Genomic DNA, 14,133 nt, shown 5'->3' with positions numbered 1-14,133 from the left:
TGTAACCACAGCTAAAGATAGGCCCCAGCCTCCCACTCTGTCCTCAGGACACAGCCTCCCACAGAAATCCCCTCTGAGAACCGGTTATTAGCTTTCCAGTGTGCCCGATTTGGTTAGCTGATTTTATTTTGCGACTCTCCATCATTTCTAGCTTACATTCCCTGCAGATGACATGCCTATTTGAAGCAGCTGATAATTTACTGACGCCTTAAAAAAAAAACCACGGGCCATTAGAATGTCTTTCGGTATGTCTGTCTCCATATGGGAGTGGCCAGCGGGCAGCACGCGAATGGGTTTGCTTGGGGCCTTTGCCCTGCACGCCAGGGGTCCGCCACCTGCCCCTTGCTGCGCCCCTCCCCCCACCGCATGTTTCCTGCTCCCTGCTCTACTCCTGCCACTGCCACCGATGGGAGAGGCAGCTCTGAGCACACCAGAGGCAGGTTCCTGAAGGCAGTGGCTCTAATGGCAGCGGAAAAGTCAGTGACTCTACAGAGAGACTGTCAGAGATAATCCCAGCTGCCAGCCAGACCCAAGACCACAGGGTGCCCTCCCTACCCTGCAGCTTCCCTCCCAAGTACCCACACATAGTCCAGGAGGAGAGAAGCCACACGCTCGGCTGGGTCCGCGTGGGGGTGCCACCTGTCTCTCAAAGACCTGGGCGGGAGCTAAGATTTGGACCTCCATTTATATGAGGAGTGGATGCGGCTGACTTGCCAAGGCTTGGCATAAGTGGCCCAGCGAGACACCAGCCCCGAGCGGGGGACTCTGCCCACGGGGGTCTTCCTGCCCCAAGCATCCCCAAGGGATGTTTGGCTCCTACTGGCAAAGGGAAACCAAATAAAGAACCTGGAAACTGGTATTGTGGGGAAAGGAGCGTTCTCCTCCAATTTTATTTATGGAAAATTTCAAACCTACAGAAAAGTCAACGTGGTGGTGCAATGCACTCCCATATACTCTTCCCTGGGATTCACCAATTGAAAATATTCTGCAGGCATTTAAAATCTGTGCTGAAGTATGAAAATATCAATATGGATATATATTTTAAACCTTTTATTTTTTTTTGTTGGTAAGGGATGTTTATTTTTTTTAATAAATTAATTTTTTATTGGTGTTCAATTTACCAACATACAGAATAACACCCAGTGCTCATCCCGTCAAGTGTCCCCCTCAGTGCCCGTCACCCACTCACCCCCACCCCCCGCCCTCCTCCCCTTCCACCACCCCTAGTTCGTTTCCCAGAGTCAGGAGTCTTCATGTTCTGTCTCCCTTTCTGATATTTCCCACACATTTCTTCTCCCTTCCCTTATTATATTCCCTTTCACTATATTTTAAACCTTTTAAAATCGATTGTGGTTGTATACACAGAACATAAAATTTAGCGTCTTAACCATCTTTAAACGTTTAGTTCAGGGGCATGAAGTACACTCACAATGTGGTTCAGCCATATCCACCACCATCTCCAGAACTTTCTCATCTTCCCAAACTGAAACTCTGTCCTGAGTAAATAATAACTCTCTGCTCCCAGCCCTCTGCAGCCACTGGCACCCACCATCATACTTTCTGTCTCTGTGAATTGGATGATTCTAGGGACGTCATATGAGTGTGATCATATAGTAGTTGTCCTTTTGTGACTGGCTCATTTCACTCAGCACCACGTCCTCAAGGCTCATCCATGTGGTGGCATGTGTCAGAACTTCCTTTATAAGCCTGGAGGATATTCCATCGTATGGGCAGACCACACTTTGTTAACCCATTCATCCATTGATGGGCACCTAGGTGGCTTCCCCCTCTTGGCTCTTGTGAATAATGCTGCTGTGAACATGCATGTGCAAGTATCTCTTCAAGACCCTGCTTTTGATACTTCTGGGTTTATGCCCAAAAGGGATTTATATTTCCCTAATGACAAATGATGCTGAGCATCTTTTCATGTATTTTTCAGCTATTTATGTATCTTCCTGGAGAAGTGTCTCTTTATCCCTTTTTAAAAAATGTTTTAATCAGACTTTCTGCATTTTCTTATTGTTGTTGGGTTGTAGGAGCTCTTTATATGTTCTAGATCAGTATATGATTTAAAAGTATTTTCTCCCACTCTGTGGCTTGCTTTGTACTATGTTGATCATGTTCTTTGATGCACAAGAGGTTTTCGTTCTGATGTAATCCAATTTACCCACTTTCTGCTTATATAGCCTGTACTTCTGGTGTCATATTCAAGGAATCATTGCCCAATTCAATGTCATGAAGTAGATGCATTTTTTTGGCTAAACCTTTTGAAAGTGAAATTTCAAACACCAGAATCCTCAACTCCTGCATAGTTCAGTGTGTGTTGCCCAAGAGGAAGGAACCAGAAGGAGGATGTTCACACATAATCCCATGCCATTATCACACTCTGGAAAAGTGACAGTAATTCCCTACCTCGTTCTCTGTCTGGTCCATATTCTGATTTCCTTAGTTGCCGCCAACTTTTGATGTTAAGACTTGTGATAACATGAGCAGCAATGATGGAGGTGGCCTTGGAAGATTCCTGTAATTCTTTCTTGTTCCTCTTACTATTTATTCAGTCCCCGGGGCCTATGAGAAGGTGGCTATGGCCAGTGGGACTGGGCAAAGAATGTGGGGGCTGCTTTTCCCCTTCTTTAGGTGACCACTCAGGAGCTGGGTTTGGCGTCACAATTCCGGGAGCTCCACCCCAGAAGAGCGGGCAGGGCTGCCTGTCTGCATCACTTTTGGTTGTGAAGATCCCCCTGCCCTCCAGAATGAAGCCCCAGAGATTTGTGTAAACCGCCTGCACCCACACGCCTAGGGTCATGACCCGCCAGAGCTCATGGCTTAGAAAGGCAGAGACCAGGGGCGCCTGGGTGGCTCAGTGGGTTAAGTGGCTGCCTTTGGCTCAGCTCATGATCTCAGGGTCCTGGGATCAAGACCCATGTCGGGTTCCTTGCTCAACAGGGGGCCTGCTTCTCCCACTTGCTCTGTTCCTACTTGTGCTCTGTCTCTTTGTCAAATGAATAAATAAAATCTTTAAAAAGGGTGGGGGTGTGTGCAGAGACCAGAACATCCAGGAGTTTGAGCTTTAATAGAAAAAGTCATTCTTGGGAAGTAATGTTCAGTAATTCACATGTTCTTGATTAAGTGGTAACTCATATATATAGGCTAATCCTGATTCATCCTTTTTATATCCAGAATGGAACCGCAGCGTCCTTGTTTCTGGTGGTTCTTGTCTAGCTCCAGAATTTCAACCACCAAGGTCGGGCTCCTGTTCCGGTAGTCATAGCCTTGGGCCTCCTGGTACACAGGGCTTGCCTCTAGCCAACTACGTTGGGGAGACTTTGTGCCGAGTTAGGCAAGACCCGTCTCCCTTGTGCCATCCTGCAAGTGGCACATCAATAGACTTGCATGGAGCCCCTGCTTCGGGCCAAGCCCTGAGCCAGAGGCTGGGAATACCTGCCTAGCCACCCTGTCCTCCGGGGTCCCAGTCACAGGGACAGAAAGGTGGTTCTGGTAGAGGACAAAAAAGCAGGCAGTGGGCCCAGTGGGGAGAGCACGGCCCGTCTTTCCAACTGTCTCTTTCTTTGTGCCACAGCATGACCTTGAGAACCACACTCAGTGTCACTGGTCCCCAGACCCCTTGCGGGGCCAGGCTGCAGCCTGGTACAGTGTAGACACCACGGGGATGGGAGCTGTCATTATTACATCTTCCATTAAAGATACAGGAGCCTTGGGGACAGAAGCACCCGTTTCCCCAACAGTGTCTAGGCACCTGTCAATGGGAGGAAACACTTGAACTGGCCCTGAAGAGGGAACAGGGCTTCTCCAGCAGACGGGAGGAAGGACATAGGAAGCGGGATTCTGGAAACCGGGAATGTCCGGGACAGCCCTGGCCTATAGGTACAGAAGATGGGCACGTGAAGGAAAGACAGGAGCTGCAGTGGCTCCTGGTGTCCCAGGGGAGGAAGGCTTCCCAGAAGAAGGGGCAGCTGAGCTGAGCGTGGAAAGAGAGGAGAAGCTCTGCAGGCGGCCAGGCCGAGGAGACAGGTATACACTAGGCCTAGAGGGAGTGAGGCGGCGGGGTGGGGATGACGACGTGTTGAGGAGGGCCACGGGGCAGTGGCTGGAGCCCATGGCTTGTGGCCTCACAGGCCCCTGCGGGAGTTTGTTGGACTTGGCCCTACTGCCGCAGGAAGTGGGGCGCTCTGGGGTGGGTTCTGAGGGTGCTGCAAGCCAGCTGAGTCCCAACAGGAGAGGACACATGGACAGGGGAGCTTGCGCTGGGAGCCCCAGGCAAGAAGGCCGTCTTCAGCGTTCAGTGTGTTCTGCATTCCCGCCAGTTTCTGTGGTCGATTCTTACTTGTGTTTAGGATATTCCATAAGCCTGGCATTCATGAGAACACAGCCCTACGAGCCACAGGGAAAGCAAGAGCAAGCAGCTCCAGAGAGCTGACCTTCCGTGGAGGGATGGGGCCCCTCTCTCGTGAACAGCCCGTTCTTTGTGAGATGAGGCGAGGGAGGGACCTTTCCCTCCGGGCCTCCCGGTGGAGGCCGCCACCTGAGTGCTGCGCAAGGCGTGCAAACACCTGGCCACACACGGCAGCATGTGTGCAGCTGGCGGAGAGTTGCTAGCCTGAGAGTCTGGGAGCCTGGGAGCCCTCCCTGAAGGGGTGAAGTCTGACCTGAGGCCTGGAAGCCGAGTAGACATCAACCAGACAAAGAGCATCAGGCTGGAAAAGCATTTGGGACAGGAGATGGAAACCAATGCACGTAGGACAGGATTTTCCGTGATCCAACTCTGCACTATAAATTGTCCCCCCCTTGCCCTTCAGGTCAGGGGTGGAAAATGAACAGATTGTCTCTGCAAAGACCTGCCAGTTCACTTTAGGCTTCCCAAGGGTTTCACAGACATCCCTTGGATAGAGTTGCTGCTCTCTCTCCAGCACACTAGACAAGGTGATCTGCTTTTTCCTGGGAAGAAAATGGATGGACTAACAGAGACCTAAACAATGGAGGAGGGAGGTGGGAAGCCCAGGATGGCTGGGCTCTAAAGCATAGAGGAAAAGGGAGGGATTTGATGGGAGGAGCATCAAAAAATCCCAGCTGTAGACACATCTATAGGAACCTGAGGGGAAATCGCAGAACATGAGGCCTGTTGGACCACATTTCTCTGAGAAGTAGGGGACAGGGTCAGGTGGGAGGGCATGTGTGTCTGTACCCAGAGGGTGGCCCCCAACCCCTTTGGCAGTCTGTGAAGGAAGGCAACCCCTGGGATCCCCCCAGGTCACCTCATTATCTGTCAGGCCCAGGTGTTTCTGGTCTTCACCAGGGACTCACCCCTTTCTTTTCTGGGAGGGCCGGCTCCACAGCTCCTGGCCATCTGAGTCCACAGGACCTGCCTTTCCTTTCTCTCCCTCTAGACAGGTAGCATAGCCTGGTGAGCAGTTAGGAATGCTAATGTGCAGCCCGACTGCCCATGTGCTTCCCCTGGCTCTGTCCCACACTTGCTGTGTAACTTTGGGTGAGTTACTACCCCTCTGAGCTTCAGGCTCCTCACGTATAGAACAGAGATAATAATCCTAGTCCCTATGTAGGGACTAGTCCCTATGTCCCTCCTGAGAAGGTTCAGTGAACAACTACAAGCAAAGCACTTAATATAGCCCTACAGAGTTAAGGGCTCAGCATATTACTCTAATTAAAAATGTAATTTTGCTTTCCATCACAGAACAGATTTTCTAAAAATAGGTCAAGAGATTTGACTGTAGGGGTAGGGCCTAGATTTTGCTCAACCGAAAGCTTAAGAAAGCTCCCAGCTGTGGATTGCAGCTATATTTACTGTGCTTTAGGGCAAAGTTTCTTCCTACAGAGAGACCACGTGCAGAAGTCAGAAGTCCCAGTTGGCACATCCCTGGCTGTCAACTTCAATTGACAACAGCCCTCAGAGCCCCGAAAAACAGGGAGGTATGAGAGGATCACTAAACACACTCAGGAGACCAGGAAAATACTCACCGCTTAGGAGACCTATAACCCAAGTAGAATCTTGGAGGTCCCTTCTACGGGAACTGAGGCCCAGGAAGGAGGAGGGCCTCACCCATGGTCATGTAGGTTGGGGTCTCTTGGGCAGGCCTCACTCTGCTTCCAAGAAAGAGTGGCTTTCCTCCCCTTGCTTCCCAGTGTCAGACTTCACAGTCATTATCACCACTGTGGACCAGACCCTGGGCTAGGCACTGTGGCTTTATCATTTCACTGAATCTCCCCAGGCACCTCCACTATCCCCCCATTCACAGATTGGCAGACTGAGTCTAAGAGCAAGGAGCCTTGTCCAGATCACTCGGCTAAGAGGTGTCAGGGCTGGGTGGTCTCACTCCTCTGACCTTCTTTATACTGTTTGCTCGACTACCCCAAGATGAAAGACTTCACGTCTCAGTAAGTGGAGGTGCCCCCAGGAGTCAGTCATCTGGAGCAAGAATTCAGTCACTTGGACTCAGATCCACAGCCTCTGGTTGATAGGTCCCCGCAATGTCCTCAGCTGGCAGGACCAGCTGTGGTCCAGAAAATGGAGGGGAGCTGGCTGTGAGAGATAGTACCAAAGACTGGCTCTTTCGTATGTGTTTTTAATGAAGCTTTTTATTTGGAGATAGTCATGGTTCATATGCGCTGGTGAAAAATAATACAGAGGGATCCCCAGGGCCCATGTTCTGGCCCTGGGCACCCGCCGGTGGTGACATCCTGCAAGGCCACAGGATGGGGCACAACCAGGATACTGACATTGAGGCAGTCAGCCCCAGAACAGAACATCCCGTGACCACAATATCCCTCCTGTAGCCCTTTGTAGCCACATCCACGTCCCCCCACCTCACCCTCCCGAGCCCTGACGACCACTAATCTGTTGCCTCGTTTTGTCATTTCAAGAATGTCATGGAGATGGACTCATACAAGAAGTCCTCCGCAGGACTGACTCTTTGGTGCTGGTTTTGAATGCGCTGGCTCCGCTGACCAGTGCTCTGGGCTTGGACCTGGCCGCGGAGGGAGAGCCCTGTCTATCTCTTCCTGGGGGGCCTGGACACCCTGCTACCCTGAAAGGGGGACCTGGGGCAGATTTAGATCTCAATCTCTCAAAAACAAAATCTGCCACGACTGGGCCAGCACTTCCTTGCAGGGAGGGAGGGTTGGGCCCTCCGAGCCCCAGTGCTCCCGCATGGCGCGGCCCTCCTCTCTTCCCTCCTGGCCCCCACCCTCCACCCTGGCCAGGGCTCGCGCCAGGGCCTGCCCTTTCCCCGACCCATCTGCTAGGCCCTTCTCCAGGCCCATAATAGGCCATTGTGTAAACAGGGCCTACGTGACCAAGACGTGGAAAAAGCGAGCAGGAAGGGGCGGCAGGAAGCCCCGGGGGCCGTCCGAGCAACTGAACCCAGGAGCGGCCTCCGCCAGGCCCTCACAGGCCGGCATGGCCCGGGCCAGCGGGGCGAGGGCCGGGCGGCCCAGCAGGCATCGAGGTCGCGGCCACACGCTTGCAGGAGACAGGCTGGGCCTGCGCGCAGCGGACTTCTCAGGGCCCACGCACCCACCTCCTTGCTCACCGTCTCCGGGGGCGCCCCTGGTGTGTGCGGCCTCACCTCTCTCCCCACCCCCGCCGGCGGGAGGAGGGAAACGGGCCACCGCGGAGGCCAAGCCCTGGCCAGAGAGCGCGCGGGGCGCGGCTGCTCGCCTCCTATTGGCCAGGATTGGGTCGCATGACCGCTCGGCCGCAAAGGAGGCTGGGAAATGTAGTCCTTTGTCCTGGTGGTAGTGTTCCAGACTAAATACATCCAGGGTTTTCTAGGGGAGAACGAGAAGTGGGGAACGGATGACAGGTTCCTCGTCTGCACAGTAGGGACCGCGAGAGCCATTCCTCCTCATACGGCGTGCTTGTGACGGCTGTGAAGGTTAAATGGGCCGAGCACTTAGTGCAAACATACAGGAGAGCTCAGAAATAAATGTTAGCTGTCCTTATTTCATTTTGCCGAATGAGATCCTGCATGTGACACCCAGGCCCCTGCTCGGCTGCACTTGCCATCATTCCCGGTAGCATCAGTTTACGACAGACTTTCAGCCCGGGGCTTTCTCGTGAGCCCTGTCGGCCCCTCCCCAGACCCCGATCATCCCCTGCAGTGGCCACGTGCTACCCATGGACTATCCTCGCCAGTCTCATCTCAGCCCCCAAGCAGATGGCCTGGCCCTGTAGGAGTCGTGCCAGCTCAGCTGCAGGAAGTGGCTAATCTCTCTCGTGTGGCTTTTCGCAAATGGTCTGGTTTGCTGTGCTCCATCCCCAGCATGGGAGGAATCCGGGGACAGCAGGGGTGACCCAGGACAGCCTATCCCCTCTTGGCATGGGTCCAGGATTCTGGCTGAGGCCCTATAGGGGGTAGTCCAGCAGGAGGGGAGATGTAGCCTCCGCACTTGGAGAATCAGAGTGAGAACATAGCAGATGCTCTGGTGGCCTCACAAGGCAGCTGTTCCTGTACGCCCTGTCCCCATGGCTTTTACGCTCCCTCACCCAGTCCTAACACCACAGGGCACTTCTTCTCCAACTAGCTAAAGACTCATTGGCAAGGATGAGGAAAGTGAGTGAAGGGGCGTTGTGGTCTCACCCCTGCCCATATGGGGCTCCGAGAGTTATAGAAGCTTGTTACCCAGATTCTGTGGGGCAGATGCCCCATCTCAGGCCACAGTGAGCCCCAGCAGCAGGAAGAGTCAAGCCAGAAACTAATCTGGGTGGACTTACGAGCAATGAACAAGGACAGTGTCGGGCTCTGGTGCAGTGGGCAGATGGTTAGGAGGGAAGACCCACCCTTGGGCACATCTGACAAAGGGACAGACGTAGCTGAGGGTGCAGAGATGGCAACAGGCCCCTTGCCAGGACGGCAGGCAAACTGCAGCCCCGACCTGCCTGAGCCCTGCCACTTCTGAGGTTCATGGGGCAGTGCCCTGCCATGTGCCCTCAGGACCCCTCACACCAGCCCCAGGCCTTCCAGCAGGGCCATTACCCCAGGAACTCAGGTGGGCTCCTCAGCCACTCCAGCCAGGCAGACTCTAAGTCAAGGAAGGCAGACTTAGAGAAAACAAAATCCACACAAATTACACCAGAACATCTTCAGAGCTATTCCTGAGTGAAATCATCAAAGCAAGCAACACGCTGCTTACATCTTTTAAATTACAAATTCATGCTTTGGAGCTGCCCATGGACACACGTATGGATATGGACCGCCACAGAGCCTGGAAGAAGAGACACCGGAAGTAGTGCAGGTCCAGGTTCTGGAAGGGCCGGCCACACTGCCAGCCCTCAGCACCCACACCCCAGACCCAGCTGACCTGAATGGAGTCAACTGTTCAGGCCCCAAAGACTCCCAGGGAATAGGTCTGAGCCTCTGGACCTGGAGCCTCCAACCCCTACCCCCGGCCATGAATTGATGGATCTCTCTCTCTTCTCCTGCAGGTGGACCTCTATAATTCGGACCCCCTCATCTGCCGGGCAGGCCTGAAGGTGTGCTTTGGCATCCAGCTGCTCAACGCTGTCACTAGAGTGGAGCGGGCCCTCCCCAAGCTGACCTTGCCCTTCCTGCTGCTCCAGGGCTCCGCCGACCGCCTTTGTGACAGCAAAGGGGCCTACTTGCTCATGGAGTCCGCCAAGAGCCAGGACAAGACACTCAAGGTAAGCAGCCGCCCACCCCCACTGCTGCTTCCCAAGGCCGAGGTGGGCGGGGCAGTGGCACCGCTGGGCCTCCCGCACCCCACCCCACCCCCGCCAGGGGACTAAGCAGCAGGAATCTCAGGCATCTGCTCATTCTAAGGGAGCCCCCGAGCCACTAGCTGACTGATCTCACGAACGAGCTTGAGAGGAAGGAGGAGAGAACGCTGAGAAGCTGTCAGGTCCGGGAGAGTACCCACCCCGAGCACTGAGCAGCAGAGGTCAGCTTGGGCATGAGGGCCAAGGGCACGTTTTCTGCCCGCCTCCCTACCTGTCAGCCTTCTGCACCAGCAGCAATAGCTCCAGCCCAGCAGCCACCCCGGGACACTGAGCGCACAGGTGCACAGGCCTTGGTGGGATTGGATCTGCGCAGGAATCTTCCAGAGCATGTCCCATAAAGGGTACAATGCCCGTGGCCTAGCCGTATGGCATGTCGGATACAACAGACTGCAACGTACTGACTCAGAGCGCCTTCCGAGGTGGCAGGTGGAGTTGTGGGGTTGACCTGCATTTCGTGCCCATTTCCTTTGCTTGATGGAGCTGGGAAGAGCCCTGGCCGGAGGAGCATCTCCTGTGCGCCCGTCAAGCGACAGCTCATCCCAAAGGTGGCTCTCTGTGGCCAGCTGGGTGGACGCAACCCCAAGGTGCATTCCCGAACAGATCTGTCTTTGACTGGGCCACCACAGCCCAGGCAGCCACCTGTGGGGGCCCTGCACCCCGGCCGGATCCTGCTCAGGTATGAGAGCAGGCAAGTCACACAAGTCCCACGCCTCCTGAGCTGTGCTGTCAGGATCCCAGCTCAGGCCCCCCCGAGCAAGCCCCTGGTCCTCTCCACCCTGCACCTTGCTGACAAAGATGCTCACACCCTGGCCAGCCGTCACAGGCTCCCCTCACACCGTTACAAAGTACAGACCCTAACTCACACCAGCCACCAGGTGTGGACTCGGGGCTGAAGAGAAAGAAGGAGAAAAGGGAAAGGAGAGCTGGCTCGTGTTCGTGCCAGAGGGCATGAAAACCCTGGCAGCACCAGGAGACCCCCCTGGTTATTCCTTCACCACCGATGAAGGGGTGGGCTGGGTCACCAGAGGGAGGGCGAAGCCCTTACTTTAGATGGGGTGCCCAGGGGAGACCGCAGAAGAACATTCCAGACTGAGGGCGAAAGAGCACAAAGACCCCAGATTGGTGAGATCGCAGTGTGTGCAAGTAGCCAACAGGGGGAGGTGTGAGCCAAGCGAGGGACTGGTGGCCTGTGTCCCTGGAGAGTCAGGACTTGTTTCGGTTCCCTGAGGAGCCACTGAAGCGTCTGCAGCTGGAGAGTGGCATGTGCTGATTTCAGCTCTCCAGGCGCCCTGGCAGCTGCCATGTGGAGACAAAAGTGGAGGGCAGAGGCGGCTGGGAGGGACGGTGACAGAGTGACCAGGGTGAGCCCCGGGGCTGGGCCTCACCAGTGACGAGACGAGACCCGCTACTCTGAGATGGGTGACACTGGGAGAGAGATCTGGGGAACGTTGAGAATTCCATTTTGAGTCCCTTTAGAATTCGGAAAAAGACCGGGGCGCCTGGGTGGCTCAGTCGGTTAAGAATCTGACTCTTGATTTCAGATCAGATCGTGATCCCAGGGACGTGAGATTAAGCCCTGAATCAGGCTCTGCATTGAGCATGAAGCCTGCTTGAGATTCTCTTTCCTTTTCCTTCTGCCTCTCCCCCATGTTCTCTCGCTCTCTCTCTCTCAAAAAAAGGGGGGTAGAAGGGAGGAAGGAAGGAAGGAAGGAAGGAAGGAAGGAAGGAAGGAAGGAAGGAAAGAGGAAGAAAGAAAGAAAGAAAGAAAGAAAGAAAGAAAGAAAGAAAGAAAGAAAGAAAGAAAGAGAAAGAAGAAAGAAAGAAAGAAGAAAAGAAAAGAAGAAAAGAAAAAAAAAGAAAAGAAAAAAGAAAAGAAGAATCTCTAAAAGATCCTCACACAGTCAACATTCATAGAGGAATTATTCAGAGCAGCCAACAGGTTGAAGCAGCCCAGGTATCCATCAATGGATGAGTGGATAAATCAAGTGTGGTCTGGACCAACGATGCGAAGAGTATTCAGCTTTAAAAGTGAATGGAATTTTGACTCATGCACAACATGCATCCCTGGGGACATTATGCTCCATGATATAAGCCAATTGCAAAAGAAAAAGTACTGTATGATTCTATCTTGTATGAAATATCCAAACCATAGAAATAGAAAGTAGAATGGTGGTTGCCCAGGGCTGCAGGGAATGACGAGAGGGGATTTAACCGGGCCAGAGTTTCAGTTTTGCAAGATGAAAAAGTTTTAGAGATCTATTGCACAACCATGTGAACATACTTAACACTACTGAACTGTGCACTTAAAAATGATTAAGATGGCCACTTTTAGGCTAATATTTTTTACCACAGTATTAAAAATAAGGAAATTTGGTGGTGCCTATTAGTAGTCCCACTGGAAATGGCAAATAGGCCGGCAGATATACACATCTAGAGTTCAGAGAGAGGTCTGGCTGGAGATATAAATTCCTGAGTCACCAGCACGTGGGTGGTTTTAAAACCACGAGACCGAACGAGGTTACTCCAGGGAGGGAGGAGGGCCACAGCCAGGCCTGTGGGCCACACCAGCCTACAAAGGTCATTGGCGCCCCCATAGACTGAGAAGGGGCTGCTAGAGAGGCACGGAGAAGAGGAGGAGGGTAAAGAGCCGTGCAAACCACAAGAGGAGAGTGTTTCTAGAAGGTGAACTCTGGTCAACTTTTGAATGAAGCTGAGAAGTCAAATCATATGAAAGCAAGGTGTTTCCCAGTTATTGTGCCATGAGGGTCATTGGAGTCTGTGCCAAGGACACTCGCTGAGGGTTGGGGGAGTGAAAGTCAGGTTGGAATAAGCTAGCACCAGATGGAAGGCGGGGATGTGTAGACAGAGAACGGCACAGACGTGGCCATCGCTGGAGAGAGAAAGACAGTCAAGGGAGGGTGTGAGTTGATTTAAGAAAGGGAGTGCTAGAACATGTTGGGACATTTAAATTTATCTGAATCATCATCTGATCCAAAGGCAACGACAACGTAAAGAAGGGAGCCTTCAGGCCTGATGGGGAGGTGGCAGGGCTGGAGCACTGGCTGTGCTGCCTGGGCCTCCCCACCTGCACCTGTCACCTCCCGTGGCCCTGACTCCCTGTCTCTCCTGATTGCAGATTTATGAAGGTGCCTACCACGTCCTCCACAAAGAGCTTCCTGAAGTGACCAACTCCGTTTTCCGCGAAATAAACATGTGGGTCTCCCAAAGGATAGGGGCGGCGGCGGGAACGGGGTCCCCACCCTGAGCACAGCGGCTGCGTGGCCGGCCCACGGTCGGGGAAGTGGGCAGAGGAGGCAGAGGTGGGCTTCTCACCTGTGGCTCGCCAGGGGGAGGGGGGAGGACATCACAAATTGGAGGAATCCCTAGCACAATGTACTTAAAAAAAAAAAAAAAAAGAAGACATCCTGTCTGCTCCTGGATCTACGTTAAGGGGTAGACACTTTATGCAAAAACAGAGCAGGGTCCCAGGCAGTGTCCCAGGGAGGGAATGTGCTCAGACGTCCTTCAAGCCGAGCAAGCCTCTGCCCTGCCTTTCCTGGCCCCCACGAGGCTCCCAGCAATTCCTGGTGTGCCTCAGACACCCGACTGCAATAACTGGAGGAGCCTCCCTGATGCCCTCCGCTCCGGCCCCCACTCCAGGACCTCCCCGCCTGGCCCCGCTCCGTGGCCTTTTGCCGTGGGACTAGGTGGCAGGTGGCAGCCCCCCTGGGCACACCCATGTGCCCTCTGATGCCCAGGAACTGCCTGGGACCCCCTCGGCCCGAGGAGCCACCCATGACCCACATCAGCTCCTCGTTGGCCTGGAGCTGGACTGCGGGACAGGATGAGGCTTGGCCCAGAAGGAGTACAGGCAGGCAACCCCTCCAACCTGCCGGGCCGCCTGCCGCTGCCCACCGAGTGCTTTACGTGTTCAGAGGCTGCCTTTCCTGGCGAGACTACTTTTACCCAACACTATGAGAGGGCAGTTGTGTTGAAGGTGAAGTGTCTAATATATAATGTATATTCTAAAGCAGAGATTATTTGGGTGGGTGGGTGGGACCAACGGAGGCTTGAAGGCACTGCAGCCCGATGCCCCCGCCCAGGACGGGGACGGGCCAGCCGCAGGGCCCTGTGTCAAGGCGCTAGGGTGCAGCCCCTGTAAGCAGGGCCCCGGGGCCCCCACAGTGGGCGGTGACAGGCCCGTCCTTGTCCTGGCCTGCCTGGGCCCATGGCCACCCTGGAAGCCTCTGTGCTGGGGGCACAGCTACCTCTGGTGGCAAAAGAGGAGAGTCCCGGCCCAGTGGCCCAGCCCAGGGCTGCAGGCCCCAGAGACCACAGCAGAATGGGCCGCGAGGCTGGCA

The 14,133-nt window shown here is 54.1% G+C and overlaps 1 protein-coding gene across 6 annotated transcripts in view; it reads left to right on the top strand.

The window, feature by feature from the left end:
* Nucleotides 1-13,802, top strand: part of MGLL (monoglyceride lipase) — a 112,637-nt gene extending 98,835 nt beyond the window's left edge. For all 6 annotated transcript variants that reach the window (XM_072784876.1, XM_072784880.1, XM_072784878.1 and 3 more), the window contains 2 exons: nt 9,461-9,676; nt 12,909-13,802. In XM_072784876.1, coding sequence (XP_072640977.1) covers nt 9,461-9,676; nt 12,909-13,037 — 345 coding nt within the window. In that variant the 3' untranslated portion in view covers nt 13,038-13,802. The remainder of the gene's footprint in view (nt 1-9,460; nt 9,677-12,908) is intronic.
* Nucleotides 13,803-14,133: the final 331 nt, after the last annotated feature.

This window comes from Canis lupus, chromosome 19 (assembly GCF_048164855.1).
Source record: "Canis lupus baileyi chromosome 19, mCanLup2.hap1, whole genome shotgun sequence".
Taxonomy (NCBI): domain Eukaryota; kingdom Metazoa; phylum Chordata; class Mammalia; order Carnivora; family Canidae; genus Canis; species Canis lupus.
Note: the sequence above shows the minus strand (reverse complement) of the source record. Positions and strands in the feature narration are given on the sequence as shown.